The 18,075-nt window shown below is 39.8% G+C and overlaps 2 protein-coding genes across 2 annotated transcripts; both read right to left on the bottom strand.

Annotated features, from left to right (window-relative positions):
* Positions 1–127: 127 nt before the first annotated feature.
* LOC146656868 (DNA replication complex GINS protein SLD5-like) lies at positions 128–4,547 on the bottom strand. Its single transcript, XM_085424656.1, has 8 exons — positions 4,272–4,547; positions 4,091–4,177; positions 2,300–2,413; positions 2,121–2,218; positions 1,937–2,025; positions 1,723–1,813; positions 1,481–1,585; positions 128–1,145 (listed from the first exon to the last, which is right to left on the bottom strand). Exons 1-7 carry the CDS (start codon positions 4,368–4,370, stop codon positions 1,489–1,491), a joined length of 675 nt encoding a protein of 224 aa, XP_085280782.1. The 5' UTR covers positions 4,371–4,547; the 3' UTR covers positions 128–1,145; positions 1,481–1,488.
* Positions 4,548–7,843: 3,296 nt separating this feature from the next.
* Positions 7,844–14,914, bottom strand: LOC146656867 (uncharacterized). Its single transcript, XM_085426865.1, has 7 exons — positions 14,866–14,914; positions 13,602–13,672; positions 11,284–11,452; positions 11,129–11,181; positions 10,003–10,100; positions 9,750–9,909; positions 7,844–9,660 (listed from the first exon to the last, which is right to left on the bottom strand). The coding sequence occupies exons 1-7, from the start codon at positions 14,867–14,869 to the stop codon at positions 8,476–8,478; spliced, it is 1,740 nt and encodes a 579-aa protein (XP_085282991.1). The 5' UTR covers positions 14,870–14,914; the 3' UTR covers positions 7,844–8,475.
* Positions 14,915–18,075: the final 3,161 nt, after the last annotated feature.

Genomic DNA, 18,075 nt, shown 5'->3' with positions numbered 1-18,075 from the left:
GGTGTAGTGTTTAATAAATGCAATTTTTTTTCACAATCATTTTATTTTTTTCTCCAACTCACATTTCAAACTATCTTCGATGCCTGAGGGAATATTTACTTTATTTTCCAACATTTTAATAGGAATAATAGCAGGCCCGTTCCCCACACTGTATGCTATCAGACATCTAAATCAACTTGATTTGTTCCTGGTTTTACCAGGTCAAGGCCCACACTATATGACAGCAGTGTGATAATCAGAACATCAAGTAACATTTCTTCTCCAGGTCTTCTATGAATGCAGTTTAAGAGTTAGCAACAGAGAGTAATCAAGACGACTGTCTAAGCCCACTCTTTCAATCCCTTATTAGTTCTAATTACTGGTGAATTTATGTGAAGGCAAACAATAAGCACTGATTGCTCGCGCTGAAACACTTACATAACAATGTTCTCATAACATCTTTTAGGTTAAAGTTTAAAGCAAAGTCAAAAAGGAAACTTTCAACATGTGAAAAAGAGTAATGTCACGATGTACAACAGCTACGTGAGCATTAACAGGATAATCAATGACATTAAAGCATGTTAATTCAAGTGTGAATGTCCTTAAATCACAGCAAACAAACCCTGATCTTGCAAAGAGGCATGCACATGTAGCATGAGCACAGGATGGAAGGCATTATGATGCCAAGTGAACTGATGAAATTTCACCGTCGGGTCATCTGATGCATCCGGTTATGGAGCAGCTGAGAAATCATCCAATAACATGAATCATTTGGATGAAGCAACATGAAGAGTAATGAATAAACAGATTAGACAGAGCTGTCTTTATCAGTCACACGCACACCAACGTACTACACAACAAAGCATATGTCATGGCATGATTAAAAAGATCCAAAAATACAAACTCAGCGCTGCAAAAAACCTAGTTTAGTAAACAGGGTTCATCCACAGCTTTTAGTTTCCGCTGGCAGTGACCTCGATTGTGTGTCCCCCGCCCCCACAGAATTAAATTCTGGTCCCATGGTGCTGCAAACATCTCTATATTTACATCCCAAAAGTCAGTCCTTATTCTGGATGAAAGATGAAGATGAAGGGCATGCTTCCTGATGTGATCTCTGTGCAGTCTTTATTTCAGGAATGTCTCCTGGATCCAAAGTAACAAGCAACCTGCAACATATAAAAGACCACTATTAATTGCCCTTGACTGTTAACAGTAGTTTAGTTTAGAGATGGCAACTAAAATTTGTTGTAAACACATCATGGTGCTTTAAAATTTCAATGCTGTTTTTTATTATCTGTTGCCAAGAGACAATGAACACTCAAGAAGGGAAAAAAGGGAAAGAGAAAAAAGTAAGCACTAAAAATAAATCCAGATGTCACCGCAAAGCCATGGCTTATGTAAGAGCTGCAGAAATGAATTTTTAGATGCCTGTAGAAGAGGGTGTGAGGGCAGTATTGAGTTAATGACAAAGATGCCTCAGTCAAGGCTCACTGGTACTGACCTTTGCATTCATATCAACTGCACAGCTCCACTTGACACAAGTGGAGCTATAGTTCGATAACGCATTAGGTGTTGAGAGCCCTCTTCGAGATCCACGACATACTCTCTGATAGAAGAGACACAGTGGAGATTTTATCAGTTTAGTATCTATACAGAAAAAGGTTAGCGAATGCAAGAAGGCAACACTGTCACCTACTGGATGCCTAAATAATAGCACATCCAGAGAAATATTGGCAAACAAACCTCTGATCCTCCGTTTCAGGCTCTACCAGGATGTTTTCCTGTCTCTCTTTCACTCGCAGAAACACAAAGGAGTCCAGGCAGGGCTCAGGCACTAACATTAGGATACACAGTGGTGAATCCAGTGCAATGGTCAGTAAAAATGTCACAGCAAATGTCACCATTTGTCTGCATGGGCTAATAGTATCACCATTTTAGACACAGAACGACACCTTACCTGCTTTGAGCATATCCATAGTCTGTACATTGGCTGGCATGCGCTTCAGTGCTACAGCCTTCAGGTAGCTTTCTGTGTTGGCATAATACCTGCAAGCCAGATGTGTTGGCATGTGATTTAAAAAAAATTCCCAAGTGTTGCAAGAACCGCAGCGATTTAAACGACTTTATTCCAGTACACTCACTCTTTGGCAAAAGCAAACTCCTCAGGCGACAGCAGAGATGGCTCGCCCTCACCCCGAGACTTCTCTCTCTCCAAGACATGTGGGAAATACTTTTCAATCTAGACATGAACAGCACAAAAGGTCAGGCAGATGTCACCAACTTAGCGAAAACTCAGTTTTGTGGCGCCGACCCAACCGACCTTCTGCAGACGAGAGCGCAGGTAGCTGCTGAGAACGTAGCGGATCCTGTCTATTTCCATACGATGGATGCTGGCCTTTGCATCGCCTTTCTTCACCCGCTGCAAGTTGGACTCCTGTTGGTGACAAAACTGTCAGAAATTAAAGGGTCCTTTTATTCAGGGCTACTCAGAATGACCAGAAAAGCAACAGCCCTGGGATATGTTTGAATATCAGTGTTAATACCATCCTAATCATCTGAAATGAATGACTCTCCACATCTGGATGTATAGTAATGTAATCAAGGTCCTACTGACAGGCAGCAGCTTTAGTTAGTAGTTTGTCACAGAGCAAACCACATTGCCCTGAATTGTTTGAGATTTTATTTTGAAACCACCACATTACACATTTGACATTACCATCAAAGTCTTGATATCAATTGCAGGGCTTCCTATAGATCAATTTATCCATACTAATGAAACTAAATAGTAAGAAAACCAGCAATGAAGTGCTGATCTGTCAGGTGACAGAAGAAATTAAAACATTTTTGTAATAATTCAAGTAAACGAACAAAAAGAAGAAATCTCAGATATTCCTGAATTCAACTTCTATATTTTGAACATTTGATGTTTTTTGACCCACTGAAGAGGAAATTACTTTCTTTAAACTCACACTGAAAAATAAATTAATTTGTGTGTATAAAGTGGCATTTTGAGCTCTAGTGAATTGTAATGGGTCTTTTTCTACAATCTTTTGCTTCTTATGGGTTAAAAAAAAATTCACAGTTTAGAAGAGGTGGAATGCACCTATTTTTGTTTGTTAAGCCACTTAACACTGACCTACGAATCATCCGAACACGAAAAGGCACCGAATTCGAAGGAAAAGCCAGTAACGCGTCTGCAAAAACAACAGACAACTTAACAAAGAAGCTATTTTAACGTGCTACTTTAGGCACTTTGCTATTGGGAGCCTGTAGCAAAAAACACATTCTTTCTTTTCACTCCTTTAGTTGAATCTATTAAAAATGCCAAAGAAAAAAAACATTTTACAGGTATGAAATTATATTTCTACACCAACAAGATGATTCTCACTGAGAATCAGCTTGGTATATCTCAGCATGTGTGCCATTAAATAAAATTGTGCAAACTAGACAAGTTTTTTTTTCCAAACAAGTCATTTTTAAGCATGGCAATGATCCCTAACACACTGCCAATGCAGTAAAAGCATACCTGGATGGGAAAAACAACAACAACAACAAAAAAAAAAACCCCAAACATAAAAAACAAAAACAAAAAAAACCCACACAGCGGAACACTATCAGTCATGGATTGGCCTCGACATTATTGAAGCAGTGTGGGATCATCTTGACAGAGAACAGAACAAAAGGCAGCCGACATCAAAGAGCTTTTAATGTCCTTTAAGAAGTCTGGAGAACAATTCCTAAAGATTACTTAAAGAAATTACAAGAAAGCTTGCCCAAGAGAGTTCAGGCTGTGTATAACATAAAGGTGGTCATACGGAATATGGACTTTCAAGCTCATTAGACTTGTACTAACTTTGCTTTTGCCTTACATTCTGCATCAATTTCACTACATAACATAAAAAACATAAAAAAGTGAGAGGTGGCTCGAGACTTTTGCACAGTACTGAATATAGTTTTCCCTCTGCTGCATTTGAATCAGTCATGCACATTGTCATAGGTTGCAGTCCTTCGCGTTTCAGTTGCTGTTTTGCAATTCAGAAACTCAACTATAACCATGCATGCCACTGAACATTAGAAACCCACAGCAGGAGGTATTCCCCGGGTAGTTTACCATATGAGTCAGCTGCTCCATCACACACTCCACCACCTCTGATTTGTTCTCCAGCAACTCCGGTGAGAACTTCTCATTTAGCCAAGCCTGTGGGCGACACACACGGACACAACAGTGAAGACGGTGCTGAATATCTAATAGAGGTGAAGAGTCTGCACGTCAGGGGAATAATCTGGCCTACTTCTTCCAGTTTAGCGATCAGCTCGGCCGGGGTCATAACATCCTCCTGGGTGTCATCCTGGTTGAAGTCGCTGCCGTCGTCAGACAAAGCGTCCGACATGGTTTTCAGTAAAAATACAAAATTTCACCAAAACGCAGAATATCTGTTGAATTAAAAATAAATTAATAATAAAAATAGAGCAATTAAAACTGAATAATATGAGAAAAAATGTACTAATGCGACTACTACTGTCACAGCAGCCACAAGTTAGCGGAAAAACTCGTTGTTTATTCGCGCCACTGGGATTCTTCTCGCGAGATTTACATTGTGCTCGTTTCCCCGAGTTTAGCTTGTCAGGCAAGCCTTCTCGTAGGCTTAGTATAGTTTTTATTAATAATTGGACGGAGCATTCAATAAAAGACAGTAAATTCGTTTCTAGACATTCAGGAAGAATATTGATCGGGGATGTTGAGGATTTTCTGCTACAGGAGCGCAAACTTTAAAAGTTCAATGAGCCCGGTTTTTCCTGAAATGCATCACTGAGGGAATCTTCTCTACATAGCACGTGCTGTGAATACAAGCAATACACTCAAAATATTGCATGTTGCTGAAGATTGTTGTAAGTAATGCTAGAGTGGTAGAAAGTGGTGGGAGAAGCATTTCTATTGTGTTTTCACGGATCATAATTAGTAGTTATGTTATTGTGCTTATATTGCGAGAGATATCTTTATATATATATTTATTATATATTTTATATATTTACAGATAATTACTGCTAATACTATCAAATATATAACACAAGCATTACTTATGATCTAGAAAAACCCTCATAGAAATGCTTCCCATACCACTAATAGACATAATATAATAGACACTGTATAAAAGACAGTGACAGGACAGGGTACTGCATATTCACTCAAGAAATACCAAAAGATTGTGATTATTACAAACACACAAAGACATAACTGATGCCGTAGAAGTCAATTTGATTTCCTAAATCAGCATGTCATTGAATTTGATAAAATTTAATTGCCAGTAAACAGTAAAGGTGCTTTGTGTTGTAAAGTAAAGACTCTAAAACCAATAAAAATAAACTTCAACAATCAGATTAATCATTATGAGGAAGCGGCTCCCTTTTAATGGGAAGAAACCCCTGGCAGAACCAGGCTCAGGGAGGCTGTGCCATGAGTGGTCGTGGATGAGTGGGGAGGGAGGAAGCAAAAACGACACTCTGCGGAAAAGAGCCGGAGATTAAAAATAACTAATGATTAAATACAAAGCAGCATATAAACACACAGAGTGTGAATAGAGTTGAATTAAGAAGAAATGCTCATTGCATCATGGGAAGTCCCCCAGCAGCTTGGGCCTATTGAAGTTTAACTAAGGGAGGGTTCAGTGTCACCTGATCCAGCCCTAACTATATACTTTATCAAAGGTTTTAAAGCTAATCTTAAAAGTAGAGATGGTTTCTGTCTCACAAATCCAAACTGGGAGCTAGATCTACACGTTATCTGGGCTCTTAGCCTGCAGTTTCATTCGTGTGAATTCAGAGATCATCTGCTTCCCTCGTTGCAGCTCTTTCAGACAACCTTACTGCAGTATCTCATTTGTCCTATTTGCTCCTTCTCATCACTCCTCATTGCACTTGCTTCATAGTTCTTTCATATTTTTTGCCTGCACTGCGGCCACCATAGTGATGTTCAGTGTTGCACGCTATCAGCATCCTCTGAACTTATCTGGACTACATCAGACCTGCAAGGTTGCAGCTCTCACCACATGCCTCAGACAGCTGCAGTTTCCTTAATGCACATCAGCAAACACAAATAACAGAAAAACTATATTGAGAAGAATTTGTCACTGCTCACTGACAAAAATACTTATGAGGCTCTGAATCGAGACACAGGTAGTGGTTACAGGAAAAGGGTCATAGAATGTGTCAAGCACTTAGATTAAGACAATGCTGCTGACCAGACCTCATACCACAGGCTACACCCAGGGGAAGCTACACCAAGTCTGTATGGTTTACCGAAGATACAAAAACAGGGTGTACCTTTAAGACCAATTGTCTGCATGATCAACTCAGAGTTTCTGGCTTTGATCCTCAACCCGTTAATAGGCAGCTCTAAACACTATATCCAGAACACTTTGAATTTTGTTGAGAAGCTTAGAGATGTCATAATGGAGGCAGATGAAACAATGGTCTCATATGATGTTACGTTTCTCTTCACTTGTGTTCCAGTCACTGAAGCAGTGAAGGTAGTTCATAAGAGATTACAGGATGACCCCAACCTCAGCAGCAGGACCACTCTCAGCACCGACCAAGTGTGTTTGTTTGTGGAACTGTGTCTTCATTCCACCTATTTCAAATACAAGTGTCAGTACTACAAGCAGAAACATGGGTGTGCCATAGGTTCCCCAGTTTCACCCACTGTGACCAACTTGTACATGGAAGAAGTGGAAAACGGGGCTCTGTTATCCTACCCTGGAACACCCCCAAGTCGTTGGTACAGGTATGTGGATGACACCTGGTTGAAAATCAAACCTCAGGACGTACCACAATTCACTGATCACAATAACTCGGTGGAGAAACACATCAAGATCACCATGGAGGTTATGAAGAAAGACCGCCTTCTTAGACTTTGAGATTTCCATTAGTAATGGGGGACATTTAAAAGTTGATGGGTAACGTAAAATATTGTGATCCTGTTTCTCTTTATTCTTTGATCCTTTATTATTCTACTTGCTCCGTTTCTTTGCCGCTTAACTCCTCCCTCAGTTTTCAACTGATTTTCACCATTCGAACTTTAAACTGTTCTGCTCCTTCTGCAGATGTGTGCTATATCTTTTGGTGCTCATAACTGCTATACTTTTTGAAATATTAAACTTTTTGTGCCATTTTTTGGCCCATTAAAATGAATGGACCACACTACAATTTTCTGCCAATTTATTACATATCTGCAATGTTTTTATGATTTCAGCAAATTTTCTAATATCCATTTCAGCATTTTCATGTCTTTTCAGCAAAAAGTTTTTTCACCTGTTTTGAGCACAACTTTTCAGCAGAATTTTCAGTTTCTTCATCTATTTTCAGCAGAAAGTTCAAAAAGTTCACCTCTTTTCAGCAGAATTTTCAGCTTTTCACCTCTTATAAACACAAATCTCAGCCTCTTCTGCTCAGTGAGATGAGCAGCTGCTTTGAGAGCAGTTGGCACAGGTTCAAATCTGACCTGTGGCAATTTTTGCTTTTTTACTTCTTTTCAGCTGAAACTTCTGCTTTTTCAGCTGTTTTCAGCAGATTCCACTACAAGGCATTCACACTGCATTTTCTCAGGAAATGCAACTTTTTCTAATTAAGGTTTGACTGCCATCACCCCCTGGAGCACAAACTGTGTGTCATCAGGACGCTACAAAAAAGAGCTAACAGCATCGCCGAAGATACAGCGGGCAGGAAAGCAGAAGAACATCATATCAAGAAGGCGGAGGAGAGAGCCTAGTGCTAAAGCTTTCATCTTTCACAATCTTACAGTGCTGTGATTGAACTGAACAAAAAGAACAAATATGTTTTCATGTTTTCTCTTTATTTGTTGGCTGTTTTAGTCTTTCGTTTAAATACACTTGAATAACATGAGAACAATATAGATATTTTTTTATATCAAACACTGACCAACATTCATTCAAAATAATAATAATCTTCAGACATAACTACAGTACATCAGGGAACATTAGACAGTTTTTTGTTTCCAAAAACAAAATACTGAAACTGTGCAATTGACGATAACCTTAATATCACATTCATTTTGACCTGAATTGAATATAAAATTCATTTTAATAATCATAGCAACATATCATTAAAATTTACTAGATAAAATCTAAAGAAATTAAAACTGAAAATAACTGACCTTAATCTGTTTTTCCAAAATTTATATTAGACAGATTACATTATTTGATCCTAGTGTAGCAGCTAAAGAAATATTGCATATTGTAATTTTTTTTTTAAGTAGTGCACCTTTCAGGTGCACTTGGACAGCAAGTCTTCAACATGATTCACTGGCTCCTATAAATATTTGCAGCTGTCACTGCTCGGTGTTAATCCCCAGGATCCATACAGTCACTCAACTGGAATAACTTGAAAATATTTAATGTTTAAAACATGTCAGGAGGCCTCAACAATACTCAACTGGGCAACAACCCACTGTCTTGTTTTGTGATTATCATTGTGATTTTGTCACAACTTTTGAGGGTAAATGGGACTGATGGCAGGAATGGCATATGCAGTTTGGGGATTTAACAGCGGAATGGGGTAGGGGTAGGAGTAAAAAGCAGACCCGATGAGAGCAGAGGGAGGTGGACCCATTGGTACATTGCGATACATTAGCTGAGAGGGAGGTAGTCTCATTCTGCTGGGGATAAATGAAGGGGGCAGGGGAGGTTGGAGCCTGGAGTCTCTGGCTGTTTTCTCGTAGCCTGACAGGACACACGGCAACGGCATGCTGGCGGCGGAATAGGACAGGCTCTGCTGAGCGGGAGAAACTTTCTGTTGCATTGTCCTGGATTTCTCTCTCTTCTCTGTCTGACAGGGCCACAGAGACATCCTCTTTGCACAAGTCAGAGAGTCGTCCTGCTGAAGCAACCTACCCGTTTGGCCTTTGGTACTTGGCCGAACTGGAGTGGGTCGTAGAACATTGCCAGATTTTGGAATAACTCTGGTGAAGCTAGAGGTAGATGTTGGAGAAAAGCCAGGTTTCACAGAGTATGTGGTGGGTAGCTGGAAAGGATAAAGGTAATGTTTGCTTGCTCCTTTGTAGGACTTCCAGTCTTTAACTTGGTTTTTAATCGAGTCAGAGACGATTTGAGAAACATCCTTATTCTGTCCTTTAGGTTCTTTGTGTGTCTTACTAACAGTCTTGCTATCGTCACTGCGGCCCGATGGATTTTTGACAGAAGCGTATTGGGACATTTCTGAGCTTGATGCAGTTTTATCTTCACCTCCTGCTGGACCTTCCTCTGATGAAACAGAGTAAGGGGAGGGGCTGCGGGAAGAGGAGGAGGATAAAGGGAGTGGGGAGCCATCAGAGGAGTTGCAGTTTCTGCTGGAAGAAGCCCTGGCTGGAGACTGGGAACAGTGGATGACGGAGGGCCTTTCTTTATCCTCGCTCTGAGAACTGGGCGGCAAATTGAGGCTAGCCTGAGCCATTCTCTTTTTTTTCTCCAGAGGAGAGATGACCTCTCCGGCTGCAGTCGATAACTGAGCAATCCACGAGTTGGATGCAGGGAGAAGGTAAACAGAAGGGCAGACATTATTGGTGGCTCTGTTTGGCTCAGTGTGGTGTCTGTCAGCCCAGAGAGCAGAGTGAGGATGAATTACTGCTTCACTTTGACAGGAAGATTCTGGACTTCTCTGGGTGAGTAACTGAAAGACATAGAGGAGGAGGGATTTTAGAACACAATATAAACAAACACTTCTCTTTTAGGTGTTTTGTCAGAGTTATAATTTGTTACCTCTGAATCAATGTCTCTATCTGAATGAGTTCTTTTCCTCTTCCCTTCTGCCTTAGTCATCTTGCCATCCAAATTTCTCTTGTATGGCTTTCGTGGTTTGCTTGGAGGCAGGGGTTTGTCTTCCTCTCCTTTTATATGCCTCTCAAAGGGAAGCACCAGCCTGTCACATAAGCAGCACAGTTTAAATTGAGTCTCAGCTGATCTTATAGTGTTTGAACCAAAAAAGGTTCTTGAGAAACAGAGTCATCCTCACCTCTCATAATGTCTGCGAGTGCAAGTAGCTGCACTGGTGCTACCGGGGCTTCCTCCCAGCTCATCGTAGACTTTCTTCCAAAGGCGTCGTGCTGTCACCTGTTGACAAAAATGAACGTGTACAACAGTTAAAAATCATTACACTATTTAAACAGTTCCCACTAGGATGGCAGTATCTGGTATCCTAATCTTATGCTGTTTCTATCATGAAACCATAGACTGTATATAAAAGATGGATGTAACCACCTACTGGTCCATTCAAACCACAAATCCTCAATTTTGTATTTATTTATTTTTGGAGACAAAATTAAAATCAGAATTGGGCAAGAGGATTGACAGTTAACAACATGCTTGCAGGTATGGGTGCACTGCCACTTGTTAGTGCACAGGCAATTCATTTTCCCAAGGGGGTACATTAGAAACTGAGAAACAAGGAAATTCACCAATAAGGTGGAGTCAGTTCTGCTCGATATTAATTCTTTGAAAGGGCAGGCTAAAAATAGGACTCCGGTGAGGGTGTGGCCCTCCACGGAAGTCCCAGTTTATCATGGAGCCCCTTGGAAAAGTTAATTGTCCACCCCTGTATTAGTTCTGTGTAACATACCAAGGCAGCAACAGTGTGATTAAAAGGTCCAAGTCAGAGACTAGACCTGGACTAACACCTAGCAGACTGCGCTTGTGTGAATTAATTTATTCATTTTTGTACCTCAGGTGCTTGGACCCTAAAATATTTACTTATAGATCTATTTGTAAAAATGTTTTTGAGGAAGGGCAGTGGTTGCTTACCCTTTAAATGCCATGTCTGCTGGTTTTCGGTATTGAAATTACACTTTCAATTTTAAACCTGTGCTAACGTAGGTGGCTCATATTGGTGTATTTACAACCTGGGACAAAGCAACGGTGGTCAACACGAGCCTCGATCTAGTTCCATTTCATTATGAGTTTCACTCTCACAACTTATGCCACAGTGTCAACATCAAAGAAAACAGAGCATGGGGAGCGATGTGTTGACAGCACCGCTGTCTGCATCTCTAGCACCTAAACCTACAGCTCATTTCCACTTAAAAGCCCGCCAGCAGTGAAGCCTTTTTTTTGCATCTGTTACATAAGCTAAATAAAGTACTTACTGAATCATAGCCTCCAAGTTTATCAACAGCTTTGTAGATCTTCCAGAGATTAACTGAGAGTGGGGGGGAGACACACACACATGAATAATCTACTTCTTTTTCTAATTTCATTTTACTAATGTGTTTATATAAAAGCAATAATAGAGTAAACTCACTTTGTTTAAAGCCCAGGTGAGGAATCCTTTCAATGGGTGTACCTTTCTCCTTCATAAAAGAGTGCAAACTTGAGACAAATGCCTTCTCCTCCATCTGCACCACACTGGCCCTTCCTTCATCTTCACATTCAGTTGTAGAGTCGTGAATCTCAATAACAGCAGGAGAAGCCTACAGTAAGAGGAAACAGATGCATGAAAGGACTACATTAGTATGCTTTGTAAATGTGTCACAGTCCACTGTTTTACAGCTGAAGGTACTGTGAGAGAAATGGGAAAAACGACATGCAGAGTTGTCTCATGAGACACAAATGTTGAAATGAAACGTCAAAATCAGAGAGTAGGGTTTTACCGCTACTTTCAATAGATAACCGCTATACATCCTGTCTGGAGAGAACGCAGCAGACTTGTGGGGTTTTTGGTCTGGAGCTGTCAGTCACTGGTACAAATGTCACTCAGTAAAATGAGCTTGAGCCAAGAAGAGAAGAGTCGTTGCAAGTCAGTAGGTGAATAAATATGTTGTTTTGCAAGAGCTCCAAAAATCGCATACGTTTCTGCAAAAGTAGTGTCAGTGACACTAACGAGGAATTTAAGATACCAAGAAATTTGGCGTCAAGTTCACATTACTCAGAAGTCCAGCAGAGGAAATTCACAATGTCACTATTTGTGGTTTGCAAGAAAACAGAAATGAAACAGAAAAGGCATGCAGAATTAAAACCGTCGCTTCAAAAGATTTCAAAAAGCTGAGACTCAAGAAGAGAAACTGTTGCTTAATTTTAGCTCAGATGATATTTCTATTGTTGAAGTAAAAAAAAAAAAGAAGAAGAACAAAAAAAAGGGCAGCTAAAAACGAACCCTTGGGTGTGATAGTCTTCCGTTGTTCACAGCCACCGTGTCGCTCACGCTGTGTAAACACTGGTTCATACATCACAAACGCTGATATAGTCACTTCTCGTAGTCAAAACAAAGAGTTTGGAATTTACAGCATCTATTTAAATGTGAGATCTCACATCACAGCTGCATTTGATCAATTTCGGTAGATTGGATGTCAAGGGATACCGCAGTGGACGCTGTCAATATTTTACTTTGAATCACCACATATAGAAGCTGCTATTTCTGTGGCACTCATTGTACAACAAAACAGCTAGAGGCGGTTTCATATTGAATCAAGTTCCTCTATGTGGTTCCTGGTTCCGAGAAGTAAACCCCTAGAGTGAGTAATAGTGAAGGTGCAGGCCTCTAACCAAGATAGCCCAACTGAGTCACAGTTCAGTGGCTTTACACTCCTGTTCCCAGCCAGCAGCAAACAGCTCTGACTTTCCACTGTTTTCTACAGGTTTTCTCATAGGCAATATTTTCTGCACCACCTAAAAGAGCACCCCGGGCGACCTGCTTTTCTCGCCACATTTGTACAAATCAGGGGATTTTGATTGAATATGCGGCAGAATGCGCGCGCGCAATGATATTCATCTAAAAATGTGAGAAAGTGGTGATTGGAATCTTGCACAGAATTCAGCTCGGCTGTTTTCAGTCATTGTATTTTAGATCTGATTCACAAAACTTTCAGGTTTACGCATCAATGATCGCCTACAGGAAATGTCTTCACTGTAAGCCACATAATGAAGCCCCTGCGCTGAAGATCGCACTCAAGACCAGAGAACAAATATCATCGTGAAACTTTCGGTTGATTTTCACAGATGAATTTTCTTTTCTTTCTCTTTTTTCTGTCTTTTTTTTTTTTTTTGGAAAACTGTGTGGGTGATGTTGATGTCAATGTGTTGATACACAATTCTCACAATGATTGTCAGCGGCGTTCTGGATTGATGCTATCGTCAGGCCAGAAGTCACCACATTAACCACCATGCTTTCAACTAACATCAGCTTTGGAAATTTCATGAGCTAATTTGTGTTTCTCATATTGTTCCTCTCATTTCACTTACCAGAACAGCGGCTGTGAGTGGCAGTGCTCCCGCAGTTTCTTTATGTGCAACGAAATATTGTGGCGTGTGAGGTGTGTGCGTGTGTGTGTGCGCCTTTTCGAGGCCTCTCAGAAAACAAAGCAGAATCACTTATTCCTCCTTACTCATTTCATAATCGACCATAGAGATGAAACGACTGTACGCACATAATCAGCACTTCAAAAAATCGCCACTCAAATCCACTGAAAAGGGGAAATGAAAACACAACACATAACTCATTCTGAGTAGTCATGTCTGTAGTCACTGATTAACTGTAACTGATGGAAATTGCCCAGACGGCTGCCAGAAGACCAACTGTCATTTTTTTTTTGTCATTTTATCAGCAGTGACAGAGTTTAGTACCTGCTTTGCGGTCCCCTTCTCTTCGTCACTGGCTGCCATTTGTTGTGACGTTTCATTCTGGTCCTCTTGAGCTTCAAAGAGACAGAGACGGTAAACTCAACAAAAATCGAGTCATTTGGGTATGTGAATTTACCCGAGCCACCTTGGATTTTTTTTTTTTTAAATTCAAGACATATCTTGGGTAGAAGTGCGCAATCTGATCAAAATTTAAAAGCATCCCTCATAAATAATATTAAAGGTGATTTTCATCACTGTTCTTGTAATTTGGTCAACAGTTATAATGTTTGATAAGTTCAGGGGGAAAAAAAGAAAAACAGTAATCTGTAGAACATATTGTCAACTGGGTGTGATATAAAACCACAGGTTGCAAAACCACTTCCTGCTCATGAACACAACCACTTGTACGCTGCACTGTATGATATTGTGACACAAGAACTACAGTATTTTGGCAAGATAATCTCAAGCAAGATGAGAATCCACTGAGGCACTTTCATTCATTTGCCTGCCCTGCATTAACGTGAACGTTAGTGGTTTGTGATATTTCGCCTGGCAACAGTTTAACTTTTACTTTAGTGCTTCCACGTTCAGGACTGCAAAATATAGGAATTTATGAATGTAGCTGGAAATAATATGAATGTTAAAAAAGCCAAACAAACAAGAAGAAAATACCAAGGTTGGGAACGAAATGCAATTCTGAGAATGACATGTCATTCTTCACAAACTGTCAGCTCAATACCATGAAGCCCTCCACCCACAGTGATATCATTTGTGTGCAAAACCAATATGCTTCTCTTTTGAGATCATTTATTTCCTGTGCTGCGGCTTGAACCTTTAATTCTGCTTTCAGTAGCCCTGAACTTCTCCATTTTGAGTGTTGGAGAAATATTTTTGACATATTGTTTTTAAAAAACGTTCCTTTGCCTCTCAGAGGTTACTTAGTTTCACATAAAACACGCGCTTGTTGTTTGAAGCAGATATCGATCGGAGTCACATTATTGTGACAGATTAACTGCGGCACTTTAAAAGCCAGCGAGAACTCCTGTGACACTTTGTGACGTTTTGGGTCTAACAGTCGCTTCTGTCACAGATGAATGTCATGAACATGAATTTACTTTTGCAAAAATCTTCAAAGTGTCTTTATAAAAAACTTCAGAAGAACTAAAATCATCCCTAAAATGATGTGTTTAACTCGTTTCTATACGTTCATAAAGCAACACATGTAAACAGCATCTACTTTTGAGTACAAAATCAAGATCGTTCTTACCCATTTCCAGATGTTGCCTTCTAGTCTCCGGCTTAACTGTGAGAGTAATTCATGCAGCACTCAAGTCAACTTGACACCACAAAATAGGAAGGTGTCTCCACAGGACAGTTTCATTGGTTGACTGATGTAACACCGCAAATGAGTCTGGGAAACTGAGTCCTTTTTTTCTTCTTCCATCAGCTGTGTTTGAATAGTCAGCTTAAAACTTTATTAAAATCTGCATTTGGGTATCTTACAGTCTGACAGCTGTAGCTCACAGTGTGCTGTTTCTCATCTGTTTTTTTCCTGAGGACATGCTATTGTCTATACTTGTGGTGTCATCAGCACATGAAACACATATTTCTGATTTTGTAGAGATTACTACAAGTGATTCTATTGAAGATTTCTTATACAGCTTTCATTTTAAACAAACATACCGACTCACAAATACCTCCAGTCACATGTAAGTTCAAATATAGTTTAAATGGGGGCGTAACATTTCCTGAACATGTACACTAATGACTATTCTCAGGTAAACATAGGAAGCTATCACTTATTAACATCAGTGCTTAAGTAGGTAAAAAATATTTCTTTAAAGCAGACGGTGTCAAACATAGGGCCCCGGGACCAGATTCGGCCTGCCGAACACTCCAATCTGGCCCAATGGAAAATGTGAGGGAGGGCATAGATTTTGAAGTAGCTGTAAGTTCCTGCTGATAAGGGCCTCCCCCATGACCACTCATAGTGCACTAAAATAACTAGATAAACATTTAAATGACTAACAAGTTCCTGTTTTTTCATTCCATACCATAGAAATATCTATTTTTTTAGAACAAAGAATAAAAAATAAAAAACCTTACAAACTTTCTTTTATAATTACTGATCATTCTGGACAATGTGCTACCAGAACCTTTCCCGTAATTTTACACTTTTATTTCTTACTATTTAAGCCCAAAGAGTCATGCTAAAAGGTTTCCTGCATTCCCTGCAGCAGCATTTCATTGCACTTCTTATTTCATTCAGTGTGTAGCTAAATTAGACTGTTAGAAAAGCCAGTTTCAATGGTCTGGCCTGCTTAAGATTAAAGTGGGCTGTACGTGGCCAACAATGTAAACTGAATCACAGAGGAATGCTTGTTTACTTCATGAGCAATGGAAGATATGGGGACTATTTTTCACATAGAGGTCTTATACTCTGACCACATGATGTGCGTTCTGACTCGTAAGATTTGAAGGTTTCTATAATAAAGCTAATAGGATCTTTATGCATATATATACATATATCTATAAAGACTTTTATATGTAAGCTATTGCATCTTTTGCTCGTTGCGTACTGTCCCTTAAAAAAGGTCACACCTGGCACATTTACTTCAATCAAGCTGCTGAACCACAGACTGTGTATCTTTGTGTGTAATCAATGCTTGCCCTATATATAACGGTGAGGCTAGGCTAACTGTGCAGTCAAGTTTCTTATTATTTTAAAAGGTCAGCTTTATCTGCTTGTTGCATGTACTGAATACAGGTTTTCAAATTTGCCAGCCTTACAGCAGATGTAAGGTGAATCATCATTACACCCGTAAGGCTGTCCAGCGTTAAAAAATCCCTGTCACGCATCAAGTGACAGCACACTTATTCACATGTGTGACGGAGGAAACATAGGGCCAAACAAAGTATAGGTAACATAAAACACAGCAAAGATAGGAGTCATCCAAAATCCATGCAGGCTACAGGAGTGTTATTATGCAAGTAGGAGTGTCTGTTTTATTGACATCATTCGAGTATATTCAGAATGTTCGTTTTTCAGTGCATCATGTCTAAAAGGTTAAACTTTCCACTGTTACTAGAGTGGGATGTATGCAAACCTGAAATGGCATTTTAAAATTGCACCATTTGGGTGAAGGTGTTTTAGACTGGATTCACTCATGTATGCGCCTTTGACTCATAGCAACTTATAGAAATTAAAGACATACTCTAAGTAGTAACATGTAGGTAAATGAAAGCTTTGAAATTTCCTGGCAGCTGCAGGGATTTAAGCCCGTAGGTTGTATTTTAAGGAAGTGTGAATGTTCTACTTCTTTAAAACGGTTTCTACTGACCATTGCAGAAAGATATCACGTTTAAAAATAAAATGCCAGGATATGGCAGAAACAGAATTTTCCACTAGAGATGAGTGCCCCCCCCCCCCCCCCCCAAAAAAAGGAAAAAAAAGTGCGTGAAAGAAAAACGGTCATCTGTCTCCTTATTACCAGTTATGAGTCAGAGTCTTGAGATTTCCTGCAACTCGGGATGCACTGGAGTGACTTTTCAACACAAGTTGTTTTTCTTATTTGAGTAATATATATATTTTGTTGCTCTTAATTTTTTTCACCTGAATCTCATTTTAAAAGTGTATTTTCCCCTTAATTTTCCTTTTGCTATGTCACACACAGCAAACCTATATAGATCTCGTGATAAAGCACCCGAGTCAAGAGATGCTGCACTTGACGTGATCCACATTTCCTCCGCATGTTTTTGATCTGTTTGAAAGGGGGATGCCCTATTCCTCCATCTGTTGCGGATAGAGTGTGACATTTCAAAATGATTAACACTTCAAATGTCAAAATAACCAAATATCTACAAACTGCCCAAATTTCAAAGGGCTTTTTTTTCACGACTGATAGTCATGTTCTTGTTTTGGTTTTTTGAGAACACGAGCAAAGCTGCTCAAAAAACAGTGGAAGACGTGATCGTAGCCGTTAAGACAAGCTGAGAAAAAATGAACTTAGAAATATCAGGTGTGAGAAAATGTTTGCGCCCTCCCCTTGAGGATTTATAGGAAATGTATCTTAATTCCAAGTAACTGTGACAATGAATTTTGCAGAAATCTTGTGAGCTTTTGTATCTCCTGCCGCTGAAAACAAACGCACAGACCTGATGTGCAGATGAGCAAAAACATCATTCGTAAGAATGAGAAAATCCCCAGCTTTTCATTTGTGACTTTCACTGACATAAACACTGTGAGGTTGAGAGGAGGGCAGCTCAATGTAAATGAGATGGAGAGAATATTGTGATTTCAAAACACTGATTTCCTGTCTGAAGTGACTCACTATCCTGGGAACAATCTGCAGAGTGTGTAACTGGCACATAACGATTCCAGTCACGGTGACAAATGGTTATTAAGGAGGCTGCAAAAAAATCCTGCGTTTGCTTTTTTGTTTTTGTAGATTAGGGATTTAAAAAAGATCTGCACCTC

Source organism: Rhamphochromis longiceps, linkage group LG12 (genome assembly GCF_057381845.1).
Source record: "Rhamphochromis longiceps isolate RC_006_pf linkage group LG12, R_longiceps_female_GT1.1, whole genome shotgun sequence".
NCBI lineage: Eukaryota > Metazoa > Chordata > Actinopteri > Cichliformes > Cichlidae > Rhamphochromis > Rhamphochromis longiceps.
Note: the sequence above shows the minus strand (reverse complement) of the source record. Positions and strands in the feature narration are given on the sequence as shown.

Bases quoted from the DNA above. Each gene is read 5' to 3' on its own strand.
- LOC146656867 (XM_085426865.1), bottom strand. The intron at 10,101-11,128 runs GTAAGTACTTTA...TTTTGTCAACAG, and splicing joins AACTTGGAGGCTATGATTCA to GTGACAGCACGACGCCTTTG. The intron at 9,661-9,749 runs GTAACAAATTAT...TATGTCTTTCAG, and splicing joins ATAGAGACATTGATTCAGAG to TTACTCACCCAGAGAAGTCC.
- LOC146656868 (XM_085424656.1), bottom strand. From the start codon at position 4,370: ATGTCGGACGCTTTGTCTGACGACGGCAGCGACTTCAACCAGGATGAC. The intron at 4,178-4,271 runs GTAGGCCAGATT...TGTCGCCCACAG, and splicing joins TGATCGCTAAACTGGAAGAA to GCTTGGCTAAATGAGAAGTT. The intron at 1,814-1,936 runs GTAAGGTGTCGT...TCCTAATGTTAG, and splicing joins TATGGATATGCTCAAAGCAG to TGCCTGAGCCCTGCCTGGAC.